The sequence below is a fragment of the Brachypodium distachyon genome, chromosome 3, assembly GCF_000005505.3.
Source record: "Brachypodium distachyon strain Bd21 chromosome 3, Brachypodium_distachyon_v3.0, whole genome shotgun sequence".
Lineage (NCBI taxonomy): Eukaryota > Viridiplantae > Streptophyta > Magnoliopsida > Poales > Poaceae > Brachypodium > Brachypodium distachyon.
This window is the reverse complement of record NC_016133.3, coordinates 24,343,937-24,367,775: the sequence shown is the minus strand read 5'-3', so window position 1 is coordinate 24,367,775 and position 23,839 is coordinate 24,343,937. Positions and strand designations below refer to the sequence as shown.

At 48.7% G+C, this 23,839-nt stretch overlaps 1 protein-coding gene across 1 annotated transcript; it reads left to right on the top strand.

The window, feature by feature from the left end:
- The first annotated feature begins 19,456 nt into the window (after window positions 1-19,456).
- On the top strand, window positions 19,457-21,921 carry LOC100838303 (probable rhamnogalacturonate lyase B). Its single transcript, XM_024462246.1, is given in 8 exon segments — window positions 19,457-19,646; window positions 19,769-19,893; window positions 19,990-20,046; window positions 20,134-20,542; window positions 20,544-21,180; window positions 21,257-21,410; window positions 21,519-21,631; window positions 21,716-21,921. Coding segments are annotated over 8 exon segments (1,746 nt in total). The 5' UTR covers window positions 19,457-19,535; the 3' UTR covers window positions 21,856-21,921.
- Window positions 21,922-23,839: the final 1,918 nt, after the last annotated feature.

The window sequence follows — 23,839 nt, the reverse complement described above, 5'->3', positions numbered from 1 at the left end:
TGTTTACCCAGATCCGAGGGATTGTACTGAGGTAGTTGTGTAGGTGGGAGCGCGGGTCCCTCAGGTGGTTTGGGTGAACATGTTCTGAAAATTCTTGAAGTCGATGCCGTTGCTACTCCACCCGGAGGACAGTAAGGGATTAACACGTCGAATTCTTGTGGGTAAAGTGTACCACCTCTCGAGAGTGTCAAACTAAGTACTTAGCCGTGTCCCCGGTTATGGACAATTATGAGCAACTAGATATTGGTGCTGTAAGGAAGGTCTCACTCATTCCAATTTCCTAATATGAATGGTTTGAACTGGGTAGGAGCATTGATGTTTCTACTCAATGCGCATAGGTTAATAGGAGCATGGGTGTTTCTACCCCGTGTCCAATAGAATTCAAAACTATTTTGGGTAAAAAAATGATAGGATTAAACATTGACGCTTTTATGCAAATAGCCAAACCCCCACCTTGCCAAATATTGCATGTACTTGATAGGTTCTGTTATAACCCTTTGGTGAACTTGCCAATACATTCAATGTATTGACCCCCTAGTGGCTGCAACGTTTAAATGTTGCAGGTGAACCAGGTGAAGGGTGAGGTACGAATTGATAGGGTTGCGAGTTTGCATTCCAACATGTTTCGACTGTGGAGTTGTTATGGGACTCTTGTATCTTCTGCCTTCCGCTGCAAGATTTTATTTTCTTTTGGAAATAACCCATGGGGTTATGCAATATGTAAGGTACTATTAAATTATGGATCAATGCGATGTAATATACTTTTGACCTTTGTATCTTGATATTACATCTTGAAACTGTGTGTGCTAGCGAGTCGATCCAGGGACTAGCACTGTAAGCACAGAGATCAAACACTAGTAAGGGGGAGGATCGCTTCACCTGCATCCCGCAACATGGAAACGTAGCTTTGGTGCTCGACGCCCAGATCAGATGGTTCATGCTAAACAAAGAATTTGTCGACGGCGGAAGCGGGCTAAACATCATTTACGTCGACACTCTACAGAAAATGAATCGTTCAACAACAAAGCTGGCCGCCAGAAGACAACCTTTCATGGCATCATCCCAGGCAAAGCAGCTACGCCACTAGGCAAAGTCAGCCTAGACGTGGTGTTCGGCACGCCCAACAACTTCCGACGTGAGAGACTCGACTTCGAAGTGGTCGACCGGCCCTCCCAGTACCATGTGGTCCCGAGTCGAGTCGCGCTAGCCCGTTTCATGGCAGTCCCGCATTACGCTTACCTTAAGCTCCAAATGCCTGGACCCAACGGTGTGATAACGGTTTCTGGAAGCTTCATGCGGTCCAACCACTGCGATAGGGAATTTCAAAAATATTCCGAGTCGCTTAGCATGCACAACCAGTCCAGCCAGACCTACTTGTCATTGGACGCACCCAACACTCAGGGGCTGCGTCCAATCGACCTAAAATTTTTCATTGGACGCACCCGAAACTCGGGGCTGCATCCAATTGATCCAAAACTTGTCGTTGGCCGCACACGACACTCGGGGGCTGGCTGCGTCCAAGCGACTCAAAAATTTGTCTTGGACGCACCTAGTACTCACGGGATGCATCTAAATCAATTCCAAGCTCATCTTACTCCTTCCTCTGTGCCAGATGATGCTCAGTTGGGTCCGATTTACGATGCAATGGACCATACGGCACGCCAGCTAGTCACCCTCATGGCTTTGGAGTAGGGTAGCCTTTTTTATCCGTTTGTAGATGTAGGTGTAGTGGTGTCAATGGTATGTCTATCGGGTGCGCGACCACCGCTCCCAATGGGAGTAGCCCCCGGGTCTATGCATGACTGGTTGCAGTCGCGCATAGACCCAAATGCTTTGAACTCTTTTGTAATCTACAACTTAGTGTCTTTGAAATAAAAAGAAATCGTACCATTGTTTTGATCGATTGATTAATGAAATCTTGGAGACGTTCTAGGGGTGACCTGGCATAGATGTTGGCCTTGCACGGGACAATCTGTATTGCTTGAATGCGGAGTCGACAATCCGGGAGCCTTGTCAGATGCAAGAAATCTATTCAATGAGAGGTAGCGGAGCCGAACAAACGCGAGGGCCAGCACTGCCCCTTCCACCAATTGTTCATGCGTAGCCCCCCTCACCACTGCACCCTCGCAGAATCTCTTGATCAAACCTTTCAGATCCACAGGAACAAGCATGAAACAAGTTATGGTGCTCTTCAGTCATGCAGTGGCTACAGGACTTCAGACAGGTCACAGCTCTTGCAACTCGATCTTGTAGCAATGCAAGGATGTAATCCTTGTCACAGTTGGACCAGAAGGCTGGGGTCGTGGGACCCGACTATGTTATTGCATCAAGACGACTCTTCACACGCTCGGCTTCAACATACGCTTCTGGCATCATTTCTCCAAAAAGAAACAAGTCAAAATCAGCAGGAGATCCGGCCATCACAACTTTTCAACCATGGGAGCAAGCGGTTACCTCGCAAGTCGCCACTCAGTTTCACCACTTCTCCAAGAAGGAAGTCTTCTCGCCCTGACGCTGCTTGATTTTCCGACCGGAGCACGGAAATTTCATCCTGTGCTAGCGCAAGTTGGCGTTCGGCATGTCTCAGACAAATGTGCATAATCTCAAGTTCATCTGAAGAATTCATCCTTCCCTACAGGAGATCTATCTGTCAACCAGCCAGTCGCGTTTAAAACAGATTATTCAGCTCGAGCTTGATCAGAGTTCATATTCAGGAAAGTTGGAGTTCGACTCAGAATCAAAAACAACTCAGACTGTTTCTTTCCAAAAACAAAGCCTTCGCAATGTTACAAGGTTACAAGATTACAATTTATAGTCCGGTCGCCACTGCACACAGACGCAACCGGACTCAGGGGCTGCTCCCACTGGGAGCGCTGGTCGCGCAGCCGGTAGAACCTACTCTACAACAAAATACAAATCACTGTCTGCCGCGCCACGTGGTAAGTTCCTCCTCTGCTACTTCCCATTGCTGGATCACGTGTAGGGCTGACTCCTGCTCTGCTTCTAAGTACGGCCCTATACCTTGACCAAGAACTGCTGGCAGAGTAGCGACTTGCTGAAGGTCCAAGTCTGGATAGTTGATTTGCACAAAGGCAAGAGCGATCTTGGAACCCTTCACCAGTTGAAGCCGTACCAGCTCTTTCATCTTGCCCTCGCCGTGGAACTTCACCATCAGGCTCCCCAAACCTGGGGGCATGTCGTCTAGCGGCCAGAAGGCTCGACGAGTCGAAGCCAGCATCTCTCTACAGGAAGCAAAGTACCTTCTGACTTGTTGGACTCAGTCGCACAACAGCATCGAGTCATAGCCCCTCAATCGATCAAACCAAAAAGACAAGTGATCGAGGGCCTGACGAGCTTCCACTGCAGTGTTCACCCTATCCCGCTCTGCGCGAGGATTACAACGCATAGCTGCAAACCAGATGAGGTCATTATTTGTTTAGGATGGCAAGAGAGCAAATCATGAGAAGTAACAGAAACACTTTCATTGGAGCTGACTGCTCAAGTCTCGAACCTCTTCAAAGAAAAACTCCTCTCGGTTGACTGCAGCGTTCAGCCTGGCCTTGTTGATTTGGGCGTGACCCAGAGCGTCACGCTTTAGCTTTGTTAATTGAGCCTCAGCGTTCTGCAACTGTCTTTGCAGGAGTCCTGAGTCGACTTGAGATCTTTGGCCCAAGTCGACTCGAGGGTCACTGGAATGAGAACCTTTCGCAGTCGAGGTCGAATGATTCAGTTGTTGGGGAACGCGGTATGCTACGCTAGCACAAAATAAAATTTTCTACCGCTTCCGCCCAGAACAATGCTGTAGATAATGGATCACGAGATTACCACTAGACGCGTAGACCCGTAGCGGAAGTAGAGTCGATGTAGCGCGTCGATGCCGAGTAGTCGAACAGCCTGCTCCTCCTCGCCGATCCCACGAACAGTTCGTCCAAGCGCCGCAGGTGCAGCGCCTCCGAGGTATCCACACGTACAGGGAGGAACTCCGTGCGGCGGACTGCTAGATCCGATCGCAAGGCTTTGGGCGTGGAGGTGCGACGGCCGAGTCTAACTCGCGTCTGAACTAGGGTTCACCCTAGACGGGTTGGTCTCCTCCACTTATATAGACGTCCCTAGTGGGCTCAACACTTGAGGCCCATTAGGAGTCCAAGCCCGATACGAGTTGGATCCGATCCAACTCGGTTCCCACCCCTTAAGTGTGTGACCTTTCAGGTTCGCGGTCAGTCGGCCACGACTACGAGCTCGGACTGCGGGCCCGAGTAACACCTTACTCGTCCACTGGCACCGACTCAAGTCGATAGTTGGTATCGGCGCCTAGCAGCACGTGCCAACTCCCGAGTAACCACAAGGTATATTGACGAACCATACAATGTGTCATATGCAACATTCCTTTTGCCTCGCGATATGTGTGTCGAGCTCAAGGCGAGTGCGTGTCATCCTTGTGGATAGCTCGAGTCTCTTCTCGTTCCTGTGATACAGATTCCCGAACGGGTTAACACTTAACCCAAGTCGCATGGCCATGCTTTCCGAATCTGATCACTCGAGAGGGCCCAGAGATATCTCTCCGAACAGGAGGGGCAAATCCCATCTTGATCAACCATGACTCGCAGCATGCTTCTCAGCAAACCCGAAAGCTACCTTTGTAACCACCCAGTTACGGAGTAGCGTTTGGCAACCCCTAAGTAGGCCGATTCACATACCAAGCTCATACGATGACCTCAGGTCTAGGACTGGCATATACATCGTACTTGAGACTAACAAATGACAATCATCTCGTTGTGTCTCAGTGCGGGTCTGTCCGACTCAACAATCTTATTGTCGAGTCCATGCTATCAGTCAGCAACACCTTGCCCTATGACTTGTGAAACATAGTCATCATACTGATTCACATTGCTAGTCTAGATTATGTGTCCGCATAACCTCAATGACTAGGGACCATTAGAACAACATCATAGAATACATAGTCTCACAAACAAATCACGTATTTATTGATACATATCAGTGATGATGTTCAAGGACAATAACAATAACTCATGAATACATAGGAAATAACATCATCACATGATTGCCTCTAGGGCATATCTCCAACATCAGTCCTCCTTGCGGCTTCTACGCAAAAAAGACCCAGGTCACTAAAACGCTAGCAAGTCTCCACTTGACGGAGTTGGTTTGCAAAAATCTTCGGTTTCATTTCAAAAAATCTCAACTTGAGCGGTTCTTCACAAAAGAAGAAGAGGTTTATAAAGGAGAAAGGGAGCTAAAAATCCCTGATGAAGAATCGCCCACCTCTGGGTCACAAGATGCGACCAAGCATATCTCCTCGATCGGTTTGCTCGGTTGCCTCAACGAGATTTCAGCCAGCTCCTTGCCCAGTCCAATAGAGGGCTTCAGGTGGATCTCGTCACCCGCCTCCGGTCAAGTCGATTGAGAAGCGACTCGGTGCAGAACATCATCTGCGACGCCATGCGCGAGAGCAAACGTAAAAAACAACTCCCGTTACATTTTCCTGATCAGGTTGGTCAGCACCTTCGTCATTTGGCGAAGTTTGCCCTTGGCCTCAACGCTAACACCTTCAATCGCCTCTAAGGCATCAGTGAAGGTTTTGCTCCTTCTCCCAAATTGAACTTCGGCAGAGGCATCAAGTGTTCCCGTAAAGGAAGGAGCCAAATTAGCACTCATTAAGGGATAAAGTCCATCCCACATGGCAAATTCAAATACTCACCAGCAACAGACCGAGCGGCCCCTTCGAGTCGCTTGGTCCGAACTTTTTCTCACTCCTTCTCTGGAGAGAGACGGGAGTCTGCGAGTTTTTGAAGTCGGCACTTTTCAGTAGCCGCTTCCCCGAGTTCTTGACGGCATTGATTCAGTTCTGCTTGGAGACGATCCCGTTCCGCTTTCATCTTCTCAAACTCTTCAATGAAGCTCGTCATTGAAAGAATGATCGGCTGAAATATTGGTGTCTCAAGTTATTAGTTGAGTACCACTCCCACCGGGAGTTTAGAACACAAAAATTGAAAAGACATACGTGCTGACTCAAAGCCGAAGTTGTCGCCTAAGGGTGTATCGACTCATTTGGTCGGCTACCTCCACTCACTTCAAGAGGTTTACCTGCTGAAGTTTCTCCGGGTTGAGCCGCCTGGTCACGAGTTGACGGGCTCCACCCTTTTAGGTCCAAACCCATCGTCTCAACTTCGGGAGCCTTTTTGCTCTCGTTGGAGCCACCCACATGGCTAAACATATTTTCGGAAGGTCAGTAAACTCCTAGAATGCTAAAGCAATTTGGCAAGACATGTACCTGCTACGGTCAAACCGGGCAAGAAGGACGTAACGACGGGCCGTGACAGGCCCGCCGGATTTGGTTCTCTTCATGGTAGGTGCAGACGTTGAAGCCTCGGCATTCAGGTCCTTCACACTAGTCGGCTAGGTCTGTACCTGCGGAAGTTTGTCTTCTCTGTCGCAATGTTTCGCCAGCGGAGAAGCACCACTCGACTCATTGTCGGGTCCCTAGACGCACTCGCCAGATCGAATCTGTGCATCTAGCCCCCGCGGCTCCTTTATAATCGACTCATCAATACAGATCAAACAAGCAGGACGTAGGGGTATTACCTTCCGAGGGCCCCGAACCTGGGTAAATCGTTTCCCCTATGTCCTTTTTAGCCGAGGAGAGAGCCAACACATAGACTCAAAGCTTTCCTAGATATAAGTCCACAAATATGGACATTGTCGAAGTCCCAACTTCGTCAGCAGGCGAGACTGGGATATGTGCAGCTTCCTCATGACCTCCGCGGACAAGAGATTCAGTGGCCCCTTCCACGAGCATCTTGGTTACCCGAATGTTATTGATGGTCCGGGAGACCAACAGGGGCAAAATTCTCACACTCGTGGTGCGCTCAGGATGGTCGCTCACGTCGAAACTGAGTGGTGTGGCGGACCAGCTCAGCGGCTTCTAGGCACAGCACGCGGGTTTCAAGATCTTCATCTCTCGGGAGAGCTTCGTGAATTTGTGATGAGACGCGAACGTTGAGGCTCCCCCATGGATGCAAACCACCTCATTTGCCGACTGGTACCCGGCGCCCTCGCCCTCTTCATCAGCAGCGTAGTCGTCGTCGTTGTCTTCGGATGGAGGAGCACGGGCAGGGGTGGCAGGCCCCGCGCGGCCGCCTCCACGGGCTCCCCGGCCTCCTCCGTGCCCACCGCGGCCAGCCCCATTGAAGCGATCCCCCCCCTTACAGGGTTTGATCTCTGTGTTTACAGTGCTAGTCCCTGGATCGACTCGCTAGCACACACAGTTTCAAGATGTAACATCAAGATACAAAGGTCAAAAGTATATTACATCGTGTTGATCCAGAATTTAATAGTACCTTACATATTGCACAACCTCATGGGTTATCTCAAAAGAAAATAAAATCTTGCAGCGGAAGGCCGAAGATACAGGAGTCCCGTAACAACTCCACCGTCGAAACATGTTGGAATGGAAACTCGCAACCCTAACAATTCGTACCTCACTCTTCACCCGGTTCACCTGCAACATTTAAACGTTGCAGCCACTAGGGGGTCAATACATTGAATGTATTGGCAAGTTCACCAAAGGGTTATAACAGATCCTATCAAGTACATGCAGTATTAGCTAGGTGGGGTTTGGCTATTTGCATAAAAGCATCATTGTTCAATCCTATCATTTTTAAACAAATAGTTTTAATTCTATTGGATACGGGGTAGAAACATTCCTGAATCCACAGGAACTGGACTCAGAGGGACCCATAGAAATGGACCTAACGTCACGACATCCGAATACTCAAAGCAGCCCACTCAGGACGGTTCATTGAATTACTTGTTTTGCCATACACTAGGAAAACTATATTTGTAATTCAATAGTATCACATTGTAATAATACCACCCTCGTATATTATCATAGCATAGCATTTTACTACTATGATGGCAATTGGTGGTGAGGACATGGCAAGGGTATCTTATACTACTAGGAAAATCATAGCTAGTATAGATACAATAATAATCATAAAAATGCAACTAATAAAATCTAGTGCATAATAAAATAATGGGATGATGGTCAAAGTGAACTTGCCTGATTAGTGTCTTTGTATTCTTCTTCTTTTCGATACTCACGGTTACCGTACTCCGTATAATCTATCGCAAAGAACGAAAAGCAATAATAAATAACTATTCGAGAACTTCAGATCATAACTCCAATTAAAGAACCAAAAGCAAATACAAAGTTTAAATTAAAAAGTATCTAACTACTGTTAGGTTGTCCTAGGCATAGATTTAAGAGGTAGGAACAAGGTTTGGGTTCTATCGGAGTTGAAACGGTGAAGTCATTGGCTGTTAACAGATACAATTTTTTAGGGGTCATGGGCTATGGTAGATGAATTTAAAAAGGTGCACAAAGTGATCCAGAATCAATAGTTGGATTTAATCTTGTCAACACAGAAAGAAAGAACTGGTTTAGAATTAGGGATCAACAGATATGCTTCTTCGAAGGTAGCTAATCAGTAATCAGACTGCAGCGGATACAATTTTCAACTGAAAATACACTATTGATTATGAACTGGAACAAGGTGAAAAAATTCGACTGGTGTGCTGAGGGTGATCTATTCTTTGTATTACAGAAGGAATTGGCTTAATAGGACAGACGTATAAAAAGATATGAGCTTGCAAAGAGGGCTAGTCAGAAACTGACAGACCAAAGGTACTAATTCCAACTGAAATTTTACTGGTGCTAATGGCTTGAAAAGACAGAGGGACAATAGGATGAATTAAACTAGATCTAACAGAATTTCAAAAGCCACTGGTTTAACCTAAATAGGAGTCTGAGTAAAAAGATAAAAGGTTACAAAAAAGGCTAATCTATAACAAAGTTTTTGTAACTAAAGGCTAAGAATTGGCCAAGTGTGGGAAACTGCTGAAGGTACTGTATTGCAATGACGATGCACTAGTGTGGATGAACTTTTAAAGGTGTTAAAAGAGGTCTAGGATTTAGATTTGGATTTGATCTTGACATGATAGAAAGAAGCATCTAATTTGAAGTAATGGCTCAAAAGATATAGGCTCCGGAAGACAGCTAACTGATGTGACAGTGTTAACAGATACGACATTTGATTGAAGATGCACCTCTGTAGATGAATCCTAAGTTGTGCAATAAGTACACTAATGTGTAGATCATGATCTAATTGATGATGCACAGAAGGTTTGGAACCAAATGGATCAATGGAACAACCTACATGAATTTCGAAAGGTGGCTAATCCAGAAACAAATTGATCTGATATATAGAGGAGGTCGTGATCTAACCATATACAAAAGAATCGGCCAAAAATGATACACAGATCAAAAGATATGGGCTTCTAAACATGGCTAATCAAAACAGATCATGCTGAAAGTTTTCTCACCGAAACGGAGTTCGCCGGAGTTCGAAAAATGGCAAAGGAGTCGTCGGCAGGGTCGATGTGGTCGGTGAGGAGGCTAGGGACGTGCACGGCGTCAAGGCGGACGTCGTGACGCGGCTTCCGTGGTCGTAGCATCTCCGGATGGCGATGAGCGGAGCTCCGGGCGCAGCGTCGGCATGGGCTCGGGGACGGCGCGGCCAACGATTGACATGGTTCGAACAACCTTGTCACAAAGGTAGTAGAGGGTCATGGGAGTGCACCGGTGAAAGAAATTTGGAAACGAACCTTCGGAGAGAGCTCACCGGCAACAATGGCGGAGGCGACGGGCGAAGAAAGATGTCGACGTAGCCGGCTGTACAGAGGTTTTGAGGCAAAGCTTTCCACATGGGATTGGGAGATGAGAGGCAAAGGCTCAAAGTGATGTGCATGGAATCCTTTTATACTGGCCGAGGAGGGAGATCGGGCGCGGGATGTCGACGGCCGGCATTTGGGGCGCTTCTTTTGGAAACGGCAATTATGAGAGGAAACTTCAAATTGATTGCCTGAATCGGTTCCTGGGATGGTGAGGATTGATGGGGTGCTTTCCTTTCGAAGAGAGACGCGCGGAAAGGAAAGAAATCGAAGGAAGAAAATATGGAAGGAGTGGTTTCCTTAAGGAGGAAGAACACGAGCGAGCTCGCTGGACTGCTCGGTGGAGATGGGCCGGCCCAGTTTGGGTCGGTCCATTCTCTTTTTTTTTATTAATAACTTTTGATTACTAACTCCAAATGAGTCCAAATAAACTCCAGTAAATTTGTAAATTCAAATCCTCCAAAGTGTGAACTTTTGGGACTTGAATCCTTTCAAAATAAAATAAGTGAAAATACTTTTGCTAATATAAATGTCATTAGGGCTTTATAAGTAATACATAAAATAGGTTTTGAAATCGATTATGAAACCTTTGTTTCATAAATTAGTTTAAACTCTAATAAAATATTGGATTGGCATACTTTGCACTAAAACCCTTCCTTAGCTAAATACCCCATTGGGTTGAACTCCAAATAAAAACTCATAATAATTATATGATTCAATAAATTCCCAAATAGATTTATAACACCAAATCACAAACCATGTAACCCATCGCAAATGTTTCCAATTATATATATATTTGAGAAGTCACGTTATCCCACACTCAACGACGGAATAAATGTTGGAGTAACATTTGCACATGAGGATGTCACGTTATCCTCTTCTCGAATATTTGATAACTTCTTCTCGAAAACAAAATTAACATGTCAAAATAAAAATCAAGAAAAATTAGGTGCATCATTAAATATGTTTCCAACCTTATAACTAGGAAAGTCATATTATTCCCTCTCTTTATCATTTCGATAAATGTTGGAGAAAATTTCTGACCGATTTAAATATTCCAACGATGCTCTCAAATGGTCATGGCATCCAAATTGGAATCTTAGTGTGTTAGTAAATCCTTCAAATAGCACATAGGATTTATTTGGATGCAAAGAATAACCCGGTGGAAATCATAAGATGCATATGGGTCCAAAATAGAATAAGTTTGAACTTACATAAATGTCCCAACCATGTTGTATAATTTGGATAGTCATATTAATCCACTCTTTTGTTGAATATTCAAACATGGTGTGGAAAAATTTAAATAAGTCCTAAAAATTCAAAATCTTTCAGAAATTCACAACCAAAATATTTTCAAACCCAATATTTTAATTAAAATAATTATTTAGTTTAACATACCAAAATGAAAAAATTCTGGGATGTTACAACCAGCCCCGGCATGGGCCGCGGCATTCTCCTTCACGGGGCATTCCCGGGAGATGTGGCCGGGCTCACCGCAGTTAAATTACTTGCCGTCGGCTGGGTTCTTCCACTCCCTGCGACCAGAGTGGTTATCATTTGCCATGCTTTTTACTTTACCGCAGTCCTGGAGGGTGTGGGTGGGAGACCTGTGGATGAGGCACCACAGGCCGGTCCCCAGATCTGGGGTGTCATCGGTGCCCTTGGCCTTCTTCGCGGGAGCGGTTCCCGGCTCCGCAGCAAGCACGCGTTTGGCTTCACGTTTCCGCGCCTCTTTCATCTTTTTCCCTCCGTCTAACTCAGAGTCAGAGCAGGGCTCTCCAGGTGCTCTTCGGGCCTCCTCTTGTCGGGCTCACTTGTCGGCGAGCACGTATAGCTCAGTGGTGGTCCGGAGTGTTCGCGTGCTCCGCTTTTCCCGCATCTGGGCATCGCGCACGTTCGCGTAGAACGCGGTGATGACTGTCTCCGGGGAGACACTGGTGATGCTATGCTGAGTCTTGCCAAAGCGTACCATGTATTTGCGCAGGGACTCCTCGGGCTTCTGGAGGTCGCTGACCGTTCCCGGGCGCCTGTATCCTCCCTGGAAGGCACCGAGGAACTGCATGCAAAGGTCACTCCTAGACTTGACGGAGTTGTGCGGGAGTTTCATGTCCCAGGAACGCGTCTCCGGCTTGAGGCCCACGTCCGGGCGGGTACTTCGGCGGCCACATGACCTGGCGCAGTTCCGGGATGAACGCAAGTTATCCCGCTCCATGGATGGAGGTCCTGAGCTCGCTGGAGTCCGCAGGCTCATTCTCCCTTTCACGGCGGCGCTCCCTGCGGCGCTCGATTCGGACGCGAGCATCCTCACCAAGATGGCCGTTAAGGAGCGCACGCAGATCCCTGCCGGAGGTTGGTGCAGATGAGCCGACGGAGATACGATGGTCTTGGCCGACGATGCGGGTCGGTTTGTCGCGCTAATCGTGGGTCATCGAGCGCGAGGACGCGAGCCGAGCCCCAGCGTTTCCCGCCCCAACCGAGCGCACTGCTCCCGTGCTGCGCCACCAGGTCTGGCACGCGTGTTGTGCCCGCGAGACAGTGAGCAGAGCCGCGAAGCATGCCTTCCCCTAACCATACAGAGGCGATTCGTTGGCCGGCGGGAAACGAATCATCGCATCCATCGCCGCCAAGGCTTCTGAAGTGGTGTTGAGCTCGAGCGGCACCGGGGGCGGAGTGCCCCGGGTTGCGCCGGTCCAGCTGCCACGAGGCTCTCCGTCCTGGCGAGAGGAACGCGAGCCCCTTCCACGCAAGGGCAGTGGGACAGCTGCATGTCCGGCGGAGTCGGTGGACACGACGGTGACGAGCGGACGCTCGGGTTGTGCTCCCGTGACGGGTGCACGCTGTGGGTGGCCACGGCACTCGGTGCCTGGCCACGAGATGGGCGAGCCCCACTAGTTTCGGCCTCACTCCCCTACTACCGGGCTGACGACGCTCCTCGCCGGACACTCGACCTGGTGGCGGCACGCGACGATACTCCCTTGTGGCGGGGCGGCATCGTCGTGGTCGATGCAGAGGATGGAACCGAAGTTGATGTTGGTGAAGATACGAGAACACTTGCGCCCACTACCTGGCGCTATAGATGTCACGTCTGCAAACGCGGACACCGGGAGTGCGAGCACCCCTTTTTTTGCTTAGGTAGAGTGGCGTGGGGATAGTGCCTCGAACCTCACCGGTAAAGACTTCGACTCCAACGGTTTACCCAGGTTCGGGCCACTCGATGGTGTAATACAGTACGTCCTGCTTTGTGTGTGTTGATGCTGGTGGATGGCACAAGGAAAGAGTACAGCGAGCGGCCGGGGCGACGAGCTCTAGGCAAAACGACGGCAGCCCGGGGAGGAGAGAGAAGTAGACGTTGCACTTCTCCGGCGGTCGGGACACCAAACCTTCTCCGACCACGAACCCCTTATGCCTGGTCTAACCCTGATGCCAACCGTTTTTGGGTGGAAACCTTGGGCCTCATTGTATAGTTCAAGGGGACACCACAGTGGCGAACTTAGGGCACACGGCATGCGTACTGCTACAAGGGAACATGCCCGCTACAAGATGAATATGAAGCTGTCTTCCTGCTCTGTGGCTTCTGTCCAAAATGATCTATACCCGGTCCAGGGCGCAGAGAAGCTTCCGGCCCTGCCTTGGCAAAACCGGCGTGGAAGCTGGCTGGTCAAAAGGTAAAAGGGGACCTGTTGCATCTATCCTGCCGTCCTCGTCAGTGATCGTCGCACTACACTCGTGCAGTCTCGAGGGCGCCTTCTGAATGGGCAGATTCGTACCAGCTCCGGCTCGTGGGCGCTAAAGTGGCCGGCCAGGGCTGGTTGAGGTATGCAATGACGTATTCTCTCCCCGGATACCAGGCCAGGCACCCCTACGGAGCCTTTCGGCCTCGGGCCCGAGGAATGAGAGAACAGCCACGGGTCTCCTAGGAAGGCGGTTCCCGAGGTACCCCGTCCCCGAGAAGCCTAACAATTTACACGGTGGGGCCGTGTCCCACGCTCCTAGGATCCGAGATACCCCTGTATCCCTGGAGCCGACACCGGTGCTGAGCGCGTTGAAGACCGCGCACCTGGCCAGCTGGTGGGCGGTGAAGTGGAAAGAGCCAAATGTCATCGGCTCCGCCTGAGTCGACGACTTGTCGATTGAAGATGATGGAACTGTCGGGGTCGTGCTCCAACACACGCGTTTCCCACAGACAACGCCAATGACGAAGTTGCGACTTTGACAATGTCCATATCGATGGACTTTTATCTAGGAAAGCTACATGTTTGTGTGTGTGTGTGTGTGTGTGTGTGTTGGCGAACCCGTCGGGCTTACAAGCATGGGGAGTCGAAGATTTATCCAGGTTCGGGGCCCTCGGAAGGTAACACCTCTATGTCCTGCTTGTTTGGTTTTGTATTGATGAGTCGATTACAAGGGTGTTGTCGAGGCGTATGCTCAGATAGGATCTGGCGAGTGCGTCTAGGTGGCTTCTATGCGAGATTAGGTGATATTGGCTCCCCTCCTGGTCCCTTTATATATGCAGGAGACCAGGTCTCGGGTGTAGTCCAAGTCGGTTACATTGTAAAGACATACTATGATTAAGTTGCTTTGTCTTGAGCCACAAGGTCGAGCATATGGACTGCTGGAGTCATAGTAGGCTTCCTCATGGACCCCCATTTGGGTCATGACGGATATACTCGAGTCGAATACGTGGTTAGTCATGACCATGTCAGAGGGATTATCCTAGATGAACTTTACGTAAACAAAACCTAGAAACTGTGCGAGATTGGGAGGACGACGGACCTCTTGCGGATCTGTTGTCCAGATTGCCTTTGCCCTCGATTTTCATAGCCTTTTTTTGGTAGATTTTATCCCATAGCTGCCATTGCCAAAGCTGCAGATCTGCTCAACTTTTCATATGGAAGAAGAAAGAGCAGAGGGAGGAGGGAGACAGAGTCGTGCGTGGTGGCTTGTGGCTTTTGGGCCGACAGGCTGGCAACTCGATGGGCGCGCGCTGTGCGGGATTCAGGGGCGTGGGGGTGGGGGATCACCTTGGGGCGTGACGCACGGGAATCACGTGGGGCGCGTGGGGGTTGGGGCAGGGATTGCGACGAGGGACTAGGTGGAACGCTTTCTTTTTCTGGTGGGGCGTGTTGCCACATACGGTGTTGGCTGGTTGGGCTTAACCAGCCAACGGCCAACCACTAGTCCTGCCCTAAAAAATACGAAGCACACATGAGATCATAGGTGCTTGGCCTGGACTCAGATTACATGCAAGAAAAGTACAAGCGGTTGCGAGGCTGATAGTTTCCGCGAAAGGAAAGGCGAAGGGCTGTGCAGAACTTTGGTTGATCGACTTCGACTATGATACGAAAGAGGAAGGCCAGGCAGTGCAACTGTGTAGCCGCGTGGTACGGAGGTCAGCTCCCAATGGCCGAGGTTTTTCAGTGCTAAAAAGGGCAGCTTGACACCGTGATATGCTTCATCTGTAGGAGCAGGAAAGAAAAGAAATTCGTCAAAGGTAGGCAATGTGGTAGATGTGGAGTTTGTTTTGTCTCATGTGGTACCTACATGGGAAAGGCTGCATGGGATGTTTTTTGTGGCTTTTTTTTTTTGAATTGGTGGTAAATTTCTCAATCAAAACAGTTTTTACAATCAAGATGTAACAAACGCTCCAAACAGTGAGGGACATCTTCACTCAGCACACCACCCTGTAAGGCATTCAAGCCTAATTTTGCTAACAAACGAGCAACCACATTGTTAAGACGACTAGAGAAAATAAACTTGATGCCTGGATCAAAAGGAACGAGGTGACGAATCTCCTTGATAATCGGTCTCAGCGTTGATCTTGTTTCAGAATCGTCTAAGAGGAGCGAGATAAGGTTCTTGCAGTCACTATCCACGACCAATGGCAAATGACTCTGAATCTCGTCGCTAACTTGATGCCTTCCAAGGCAGGCAATACCTTCTGCCATTTCTGCACTAGGACACTTCTTTATTCAGTTTCGCCCAGCCAGGATCAGGCGGCTTCCAGTCTGAATCCTTAGGAGCCGGCGGCACGAAGGGAGCTGACGAAGGAACATCCAGCAATGCTTTCCCTTTGACATCGGGCCTGGGTATTCCATCATTTAAATGCAACAATGTATTTGCATAGTTGAACAGAAAAAGGGCCGAACCTGTAACTGACGCATTTCCTTTGCTAAAGATTATGTCATTCCTCAAATACCAGGACCTCCACCATAAGAACATGAGTTTGGTTCTGCATTCCTCATTCACCTTGCTTAGGGTCAAGAGAACCCAGTCTGTCCTGGTGCGCTGAATTTCAGTATCATTCGGCAAATCCCACTTCTCACGAACCGCAGCTCTCAAAGCCCTCGCCTTGGTGCAGTTCATCGCTGCATGGAACCCATCTTCCTCCTCGGTGCCGCAAATCGAACAGAAGGGGGAAGCCTTCTTAAACCGGTGATGTCTGTTGACTTGTACATCAAGGGAGTCCGTCGCAAGGCGCCAAGTGAAAACCTTTATCTTTGGAGGAGCATGGGAGTTCCAGATCAGTTTCCACAGGGCTCTCTGGCCGTCAGGAATGGAGCTGCTACTGATAGCGCCCAGATCAAAACGAAGTTTCAGTCCAGACTTTTCGTGATGCCAAGAAAGTACATCCTCACAGGGGATCTGGGGAATCCATATCTTTACAATCTCATCCGCATCAAACGAATGAAACACTTACTGAATTACAGGTGTATTCCATTGTCCATTTTCAATCAACTCAGACACCCTCCTAATGCGAGATCTGGTATTACTTCTAGATACCTGCAAATTGCCTCGCGGTATCCAATTATCACGCCAAATTTGAACATCTGTCCCATCACCAATCCTCCAAATCAGACCCTGTTTCAGGAGCTCCAAACCATGAATAGTTCCCTACCAGGACGGCGATGGATTGGAAACAAACGCCGTATCCCACAGATTACCGGCAGGGAAGTATTTACCATTAAGCACTCGAGCGCAAAGAGACTCCGGTACAGTGAGAATGTGCCAAGCTTGCTTAGCCAGGAGAGCCTGATTAAAAATACGCAAATCACGGAATTCCTCCTTGGTTCTTGGGTCTAATCATTTTCTCCCAGCTTATCCAATGCACTTTCTTCTTATTTGTTTCATCCCCCCACCAAAAATCCCTAATCAGATGCGACGGATCTTCACAAAGGGTAGCTGAAAACTTAAAAATACTCATAGCATATGTGGGCATAGCTTGTAACACAGATTTTACTAGGACCTGCTTACCTCCACTTGAAAGGTACTTCTCAGGCCAGTCACTGTACCTCTTGATGATCTTGTCCTTAATGGATTGGAATTTTCCTTCTGTCATCCTTCCATCTGGAATTGGCAGACCAAGATATCTTTCCTCGAACCCCGGGTTTTGAACACCAAGAGTATTTATAACAACGTTAGTGTTATGTGTACGGGTTGACCATGGGGAATCTGAGAAAGTGTTTTTCGAAGGTCTGGATTGTCAAAGGCATAGAGAGTACATGGCCATATATTCTATGATGTTCACTGCACATGGCAAAGTGCAGGTAACGGAATGCAGAAGGAGGCGGAGTGCTGAAGCTGTGGGACATGTAGAAGACTATCGGAAAAGGATGAGACAATTCTGAATTTGACTCAAGGTGACTCAAGGTCGACAGCGAAATTCCTTCCAAGTTTCATGCGGGCAGTCAACGATAGTGAGGATGATGAGCTCAGGTTACTCTTAGGTGGCACCTAACATGTGAGTTGTTCACTTTCACATAGATCGATGAAGAAGCTTCTAGGCGGACGATACATATGTGTTGTCCGATATGGTGATTGTCGCGTGTGCGAACACGAACACCGAGAGTGCGGACACCCCCTTTTTGTTCAGGTAAGGACTTCAACTCCGGCGATTTACCCAGGTTCAGGCCACCCGAAGGTATAATACCCTATGTCCTGCTTTGAGTGTATAGATGGTGGTGGATGGCACCAGGAGAGGTTACAAAGAGAGGCCGGAGCGGCGAGCTCTAGCCTAAACTACGGCGGCCCGGGGAGGAGGGAGAAGCAGACACTGCTCTTCTCCAATGGTCGGAACACCAACCCTTCACCTGCCAGAACTGCTGATGCCTGGTCTATCCCTGATGCCACCCTCTTTGGAGTGGAAGCCTTGGGCCTCCTTTTATAGTTCAAGGGGTCACCATAGTGGCGAACTTAGGGCACACGGCATGCGTGCCACTACAAGACGAATATGAAGCCATCCGCCTGCACCGTGGCTCCTGTCCAAAGTGATATGTACCCTGCCGAGGGCACAGAGAAGCTTTAGGCCCTGTCTGGGGCAAAACTGTGATAGTCCTGGCGCGGCATGGAAGCTGGCCAGTCAAAAGGTAAAGGGGACCTGCCGCGTCCCGGCTGTCGTCTTCGCCGGCGATCGTCACACCGCAGCCGTGCAGTCCCGAGGACGCCCTTTGAACGGGCAGATTCGTACCAGCCCAGGCTCGTCGGCACCAAAGTAGCCGCCCAGGACCAGCTGAGGCAAGCAGTGACGCATTTCTGGGTGGCAGATCAGGCGCCCCCGCGGAGCCTTTCAGCCCCGGGCCCGAGGGAGAAGAGAACGGTCACAAGTCTACCGGGAAGACAAACCCAGGAAGGCGGTCCCCGGGGAGCCTTACGCTGACATGGTGGGGCCGCGTCTCACGCTCCTAGGATCCGGGATACCCCCGTATCCCCAGAGCCGACAATGACCTTATGATCGGTGTGTGTGATGGCGTTGAACGAATACTTCGGAAAGTTGGAAACATAGGACAAGGTGTATGGAATAACTTATTTTTCGTGAGAACATTGACATTTAATGATTAAGAGGAGGGACTACGGTTAAAGGTGAAGTCATGTGATGTTAAGGAGTAGCAGTGGAGCTCATGATTAATGGTTAAGTCCAAGGTACACGGAGGTTCGTGCATGACGGCTTCAAAATGATGAAAGACATATTCGCCAAGATGGAGTTTGTTGAGATATGTGTCTAATATGTGTACTAGTAGGGTTACAATTGGACTTGTAATTCGCGGTGGGTTAGGTATTTGAGTCAAATACGTGTAACCCGGGCGTAATATATAAAGGCACCGCAGGAGTCGAATACGTGTAACCCGGGCGTAATATATAAAGGCACCGTAGGGTAGTACAAAGAGACGATAACAACACAATAGCAATAGGCTTGCAGGAAATGCCGGCGGTTTGTGACGGCGCCCCGGGTGGCTGGTATTACGGTATTATGCGGGAGGAGCACCCGTAGTCATATCATGGTGATGTAGCCTTTGGCCGAACCTCGTTAACAAATACCGTGACTCGGTGTCATCCTTTATCGTGCATCCGCCGAATTTCGTAACAATCTGGAACGGGGAGGTGACCGGAAAAGCCTACGCAGTTCAGAACCAGCTCAGGTCACGTATATCCGATTGAACAGGGGGAGTCAAATCTTACGCAAATTGATCGTCAAAAAAAAAATTCTTACGCAAACTGTACCATACCATGTCGAATTAGAATAGGGCGACGTACGTGCGGTGTAACGACACTCTTATCTGTTCACGCAAATCCCGTTCCCAACAGTATTTGTTTCGGTTTCGAGTAAAGGAAAATCACAATCGGTTTCGGTGTCGCGCCTAAGGCCCATATATGGCAACCATGAGGTACCAAGTTGAAGCGACTCTTCGAAACAGATTTTTTTTTTTTTTTCGTTGAGGCGACTCCCGGGTCAAATCTCAATTTTGCGCGTATTGAGCTCGGGAGACGAACGTACGTGCTCGAGGAAGACCATGGCCATGGGCATTGTCCTACTCGCCGTTGCCTTGTCGCTAATGCAGGTCCTCGCCGGGGCGGCAGCGCCGTCAGATGGCGGTGTTACGCTGCACGTCGATCGTAACCAGGTACCGTACCGTACGTGCTGCGGGCCGTCAAACGCGCACACATGCAGGACGTTAATTAATTTACCAATTACTCCAGTTCTTTGCTTCTTCTGGTGCATAATTAAGCTAGTACTCGCGCGCAGGTGCTGGTGGACAACGGCTTGGTGCAGGTGGCGCTGTCCAGGCCGGACGGCCACATCACAGGCGTCCGCTACGGCGGGGAACGGAATCTGCTGCACTCGAGCAGAAGGGGTGGAAACACAGGCGGGTTAGTGGCTGTAAACGTCGGCGGCTTTGCTCTCGCCATTTATTTAACAAGGAAAGGAAAAGACCGAGCTGATTTGTAAATAATTTTTGCGCGCAGGTACTGGGATTTAGTCTGGAACTCCCCCGGGTCCGGCCAGCGAGGCAATTACGATATGTACGTGTGCGCGCGCGACCCAGTACACTCAATTGCACTTAATTTCGATATGTAAATTGCAAACTAATTAATCCATCACACGCGCAGGCTTGAAGGTTCAGAGTTGAGCGTGGTATCTGAAAGCAAGGATCAAGTGGAGGTGTCTTTCCGGAGCACTTACAATCCTGCAAAGCAGACCGGCGTCCCGCTCAACCTCGACAAGAGGCTGGTGATGCTGAAAGGCAGCTCCGGGTTCTACTGCTACGCGATCTTGGAGCACGGCGGGGACACACCGGCCATCGACATCAGAGTGGCCTTCAAGCTCAACACGGAGAGGTTCAACTACATGGCCATCTCGGACGACATCCAGAGGTACATGCCTCGGGCCAAGGACAGGGACGCGCCCCGCAGCGCCCCGTTGGCCTTCAAGGAGGCCGTGCTGCTTGTGGACCCCTCGGAGTCGCAGTTCAAAGGCGAGGTGGACGACAAGTACGAGTACTCGTTGGACACCAAGGACAAACAGGGTCCACGGCTGGGTCGCCGCCGCCGGCCACCCCAGCTGCCCCATCGGCTTCTGGGTCGTCACCCCCAGCAACGAATTCAAGCCCGGCGGGCGCCTCAAGCGGTACCTCACCTCCCACGTTGGCCCCACCTCCTTGAGCGTGTTCATTGGGACGCATTACGTCGGGGACGACATCGTGGCGCGCGTCAGGGACGGCGAGTACTGGAACAAAGTCATGGGCCCTGTCTTCATCTACCTCAACATGGGCCCTGGAGGCCCGCTGACGCTCTGGGAGGACGCCAACGCGGTCGCGGAATCCGAGGCGGCCAAGTGGCCCTACGGCTTCCTGGGATCCAAAGATTTCCCCAAGGCCCACGAGAGAGGCTCGATCACCGGCCGATTGTCGGTTACGGACAGGTACGTGAGCCGCGACGACATGCCTGCTCGGATGGCGTACGTCGGCCTGGCCGCGCTTGGGCAGCATGGGTCGTGGGCAACGGAGAGCAAGGGCTACCAGTTCTGGAGCAGGGCGTCCGCGACGTCCGGAGAGTTCACCATCGACAATGTCCGGGCCGGAGACTACAACCTCTACGCGTGGGTCCCTGGGGTTCTCGGAGACTACATCAACACCACCCGCGTGAGAGTAACACCCGGTTAGTGCCACTTACGTGCAAATTCAAATTTGATTGGTGACGATATTTTTGCTAAAAATTCTTCCATCTTAAACAGGCCGTGCAATCAACCTTGGGGATCTTGTGTTTGAGCCTCCGAGATCAGGACCCACACTGTGGGAGATCGGCGTTCCTGACCGAAGTTCCGCAGAGATGTTCGTCCCAGACCCCGACCCCAAGTACCTCAATAAACTCTTCGCCAACAATGACAAGTTAGTCAACTATTACAATCCAGATATAGTACTGTACATAGCTTAAGTCTCGGATTTGAGATTTTTTAGCCATTGATCTAACTGGTTCTATTAATTGGTGATCTACAGATACAGGCAGTATGGTTTGTGGGAGAGGTACGCCGACCTGTACCCCACGGACGATCTTGTCTACACCGTCGGCAAAAGTAATCACTCCAAGGACTGGTTCTTTGCACATGTCACAAGGTAATACAATACAATTACTCCTACCGACACTACATGGATAGTATTTTCCTTCCAAGGCGAGTTATACTAACGATAATATGCCCGAAAGGTAGGCGACTACAACGCACCAACGACACGACAGATACGGTTCAACCTGAGCCGCGTCTTGCCGGACGGCACATACACCTTACGCATTGCTCTTGCAGCTGCTCACATGTCCAGACTACAGGTAACTAATTAATTCTTGAACATGCACGGTTTCATTTCGGGCGTTCAGCATGTTCTTCGGGGTCATGTATGACTACATCCGGTTCGAAGGACCTCCCGGTTTTTGGAGATTGATATTTGCACAAGATGTAGATTAGTAAGTTCGTACTAGTAGATCAAAGAAAAAGGTTTATACTAGTAGAATAGAATTCATTTATGTCCAACATTTTTCTCGATGTATATATACATATATTTTCTCTATCCAACAAAAGATGTCTCAACTTTCTCAAAACTTGGATGCACGTAGATATGCTTAGTGTATAGATGCATTCAAATTTGGTCAAAGTTGAGACATTCTTTATTGAACAAATGGAGTAGCAATAATACTACTCCCTCCGTCTAACAAAGGATGTCTCAAGTTTGATAAAATTTGGATGTATCTAGATATGACTTAATGTATAGATGCATTCAAATTTTCTAAAATTGAGACATTCTTTGTTGGACGGAGAAAGTATATGTTTCTCTTTAACCACAGTTAAACTTCATGGCATACTAAGTCACATTTTGCGGTGTGTGAGCAATTTCCACAAACAGAATAATAGTATGTTGGGGTTCTGAACACAAGCTAAGTTCACCGAGGCGATGCACCATTCTTGGTGTATTCTAGAAAAAAAAGTTCACCCATGAGAGAATATCCAGTGCTACCATCACTTTGGATGATACAGTACCGTGCTAGTTGCACCCTAAAAAAAATTTCAAAAATTTCGAAAAAAATGAAATGGATGCATAAGATATGTGTCTACAGTCTCATAAAATTTTCAAATGCAAATTCATTGTGCATAAGGAGAAAAAAAAGGCAAATCCAAACATAAATAGTGTCCAAAGTTTTTTTTTTCGAGGAAGAAGTGAGCTTTATTAATCATGAATAGGATTACAATCAGCAACAACCGCTACAGAAACACACGGATGAGGTTGATTCAACAGGCAATCTGATCCTCGAACCTCCTGCGCAAAGTTTGCTAACAAATCTGCAACCCTATTTTGTGTACGACTAATCTTCTTGACTAAAAGCTCACGATCTCCAAGGACAAACTGCCGCAGCTCAGAGAGAATGAAGCCAATACTTGAGCGGCTCATGGCATTCGAGTTCAGTCCTGAACTAACACCTCACAGTCAAGTTGAAGAAGCAATGGCACGTTAGTCACATCCACCGCCAACTTGAGGCCTCCAAGCGCAGCTTCTGCTTCGGCAACAAGTGCATCCGAACAACGAGGCACAAAACGATGGATGGAGGCAAGCATGCTGTCAAAAGTTTTGTCTTTGTGTTTTTATGTTTCTACGACGTATTCAAATCTGAATTTGTCTTTTTTTTTTCTCTAAGAATTTGGATTTGGATTTTTGTGGAATATAAACACATATGCTCTGGATTTACTTTTTGTTTTGAAAAAAATTAGTGGTGCTACCCCATACTGATAGCACGGTAGCACTTAAAAGGTGGTATCACATGATATCCTTTCCACCGATGAGGTGCTGAAGTAGTACTAGGTGCACTTGGTGCTAGGTCCCAAGTTGGTGCACCTGCTCCATTGCGCGCGGTACCCAATACATGCTCTCGTTGGCCTCTGCCCCATGAAAAACAAAGCCGACGCCGTAAGGCCATCTCCAAGATAAGCTCACAAATCCTCTCAATTTGTCGACTTTCCTTCTTCGCATGGGTTTCATGATCAAATTATGTAATTTAACGGAAACCCATTTGTTCAAAAATGATTCACATCCCTATTACTTTTCCAAATTTGGGGAGAGTATATGAAGTCCTCGTTTGTGCAAAATTTCTCCAAACTTTGTCCACTTGTCTTCTTGGTCCACATGTCAAAAACCCATGAAGAGATAAATGAGAGGTTACCATTGGACAACAACATATTTTTCACACCTCATTTGTCCAAACACTCCCAAATGGACAAATTGGGAGGACAGATGGGGCTCACCTTGGAGATGCCTCAGGCAAAACTGATAATTCT